We start from the raw sequence: 2264 nt of genomic DNA, 5'->3' as shown, positions 1-2264 counted from the left end.
TCTGTAAGAGATGAGGACACTTCTTTCGAAGTTGAACAAATTGCACAGTTGGGAGAAGAGGAGGAAACTAAGGAAGTTGAGGAAATATCTGAAGAAATTATCATTGAAAACTCTTCTGAGAAAGAGCCAGTGCAGATGGCTGAAGCAGAAGAGAGTAGCAATGAGGAGCCTTCAGTCAAAGAGAGATTGGATCCTGAGGAGAATCCACAGAAATCCAGTAAAGATCTGGAAATACACGTCCTGGAAGCATACGAAGCATCAGACAGCGAGGACGAAGGAGTTTTGGAAAGTGACACTGAAGAATCGACACTTCCCCCTCCCCCTCCACTGGCGTCAGGCAGAGACAGAAGTAAACCGTAGCCTCCAAAATATCTAAAGCTCAGTGAAAAACAGAAGAAGAAGATTCTGAGAGTGGTTGACTGCATGAACAAGATTAAGGAACCTCATGACTTACTGGGCTGCTCGAAAAACCCAACCCAGGAGGAGGTCTGACAGCGCTATCAGTCCTTCATGAAAAACTGGATCTCTGAATTTGGAAGCTTCGCCTTCCACACGGCGAAACATTATGGCTGCGTCGTTCCTCTCTTGGAGAGGATGACCAAATCCTACTTGATGCTACGGTCTTCGCCTGAAGAAATTCAGGAAATCAATTATATCATTGAGGATGGAGACGCCTGGGACTTCGCTGAGGGATGGGGAGTGATGATGAACAGAAAGACACAGAGAAAGGAGGAAGAAGCTGATGAAGAAAAAGTCTGGATGCCAATGAGCACTTTAGAGGAAGAGGAGCAAGGAGATGAAGAGGAAGAGGAGAAATCTTTAGATCTATTGTGTAGTCAAGACAATTTGTCTGAAGAAACGAAGCTTGGAGATGGTGAAAAATCAGCTGTAAAATGTGAATAAGAAGGAATTGCTGATGCTGAAGTATTGGAAAAAGACAATACTGAAGTACATGAAGAATCAGATGTTCTTCCCACAGGAAGCGAAAATACCGAAGTTTTTGCTGAAAGGGAAGAAACAGAGGTTTCTACAGGAAGCGAAAATTCCCAAGTTTTTTTCTGAAAGGAAAGAAACATTTGTTCCCACAGAAAGCGAAGATTCAGATTTTTTTGCTGAAAGGGAAGAAACAGATATTCCCACAGGAAGCAAACATTCCAAAGTTTTTGTTGAAAGGGAAAAAACAGATGTTCCCACAGGAAGCAGAAATTCCGAAGTTTTTGCTGAAAGGGAAGAACCAGATGTTCCCACAGGAAGCAAAAATTCCGAAGTTTTTTGCTGAAAGGGAAGAACCAGATGTTCCCACAGGAAGCGAAAATTCCGAAGTTCTCGCTGAAAGGGAAGATTCAGAAGCTCATGATGAATGGGAAGAAAGATCCCATATTCAACAACCACTTCGTGAAGATTCATGGAAAACTAATGAATATTCAGAATCCGAATTTGGTAATGGAGACCCAAAAGAAGAAGAAGAAGAAGAGGATTCAGAGGATGAATATTATGATGAAGATTATAACAAAGAATATGACGAAGACTACTTTTATGAGGAATCTCTCTTAAGAAGATCTGGCGTAAACCGGGATTAAGTATCTAAGTGGCGAAGATCTGAAGTGCCCAAGGCAAAATATGACAGTAGAGCCAAAGAAAATCCTGGAAGGACCATCAGGGGAGAAAGGACCCCCTCTATAAAGGCCCTAGGACTTTAGTGCCACAAAGAGACAGCGATTAGTGATGCTTTGCCTTACTGCCCTGGAGGGATACTTGGCCTAACTGTTTGGCTTGAAGAGCACTTGGAATAACCCAGAGGACAGGCTCTGCAGAGGGAAGAAACTTTGCTTTTTCTAGTATGCTATGTACCTTGATGGAGGGGTACAAGGTCTCTGTCAAGTGTACACATGGTCGGATATCTGGATTTATTCTTTCGGATATTAACCTTCGGGTGGTTCTGGGGGAATAATCTAGAAGACCGGCTCTGCAGAAGGAACTAGGTCGGCTAGAAATCTTCTAGTATGCGGTCTTGTCCTCATAGGTTGGTCCAAGGTCCTTCAGCTGGGGAGGGAGGTGACGTCCTCTTCAGGGAGGTTTGTCTGCAGCGGTCAGTATCCAATGACAGCAATTGGATGGTTTAACTTTGTTTTTTCTTGTTTATAAATTTCAATGAAAAAAAAAATAAAAAAAATAAAAAAAATATAATACAGAAAAGAATAAAAATTACAAAATTATAAAAAATAAAAAAATAAAAAAAATAAAACAATGAAAAAAAAAGAGGT

The 2264-nt window shown here is 41.4% G+C and overlaps 1 protein-coding gene across 1 annotated transcript; it reads left to right on the top strand.

Moving 5' to 3' along the window:
- Window positions 1-510: 510 nt before the first annotated feature.
- Window positions 511-1580, top strand: LOC137616732 (17S U2 SnRNP complex component HTATSF1-like). Its single transcript, XM_068346737.1, has 2 exons — window positions 511-888; window positions 1089-1580. The coding sequence occupies exons 1-2, from the start codon at window positions 511-513 to the stop codon at window positions 1578-1580; spliced, it is 870 nt and encodes a 289-aa protein (XP_068202838.1).
- The last annotated feature ends 684 nt before the right edge of the window (window positions 1581-2264 follow it).

The sequence above is a fragment of the Palaemon carinicauda genome, chromosome 2 (genome assembly GCF_036898095.1).
Source record: "Palaemon carinicauda isolate YSFRI2023 chromosome 2, ASM3689809v2, whole genome shotgun sequence".
Classification (NCBI taxonomy): domain Eukaryota; kingdom Metazoa; phylum Arthropoda; class Malacostraca; order Decapoda; family Palaemonidae; genus Palaemon; species Palaemon carinicauda.
This window is presented reverse-complemented; position numbering and strand designations above follow the sequence as displayed.

Excerpts from the sequence above, each read along its gene's own strand:
- LOC137616732 (XM_068346737.1), top strand. The coding sequence starts at position 511 with ATGAAAAACTGGATCTCTGAATTTGGAAGCTTCGCCTTCCACACGGCG. Across the intron at positions 889-1,088 it reads GAGATGGTGAAAAATCAGCT|AAAGCGAAGATTCAGATTTT; the intron begins GTAAAATGTGAA and ends TTGTTCCCACAG.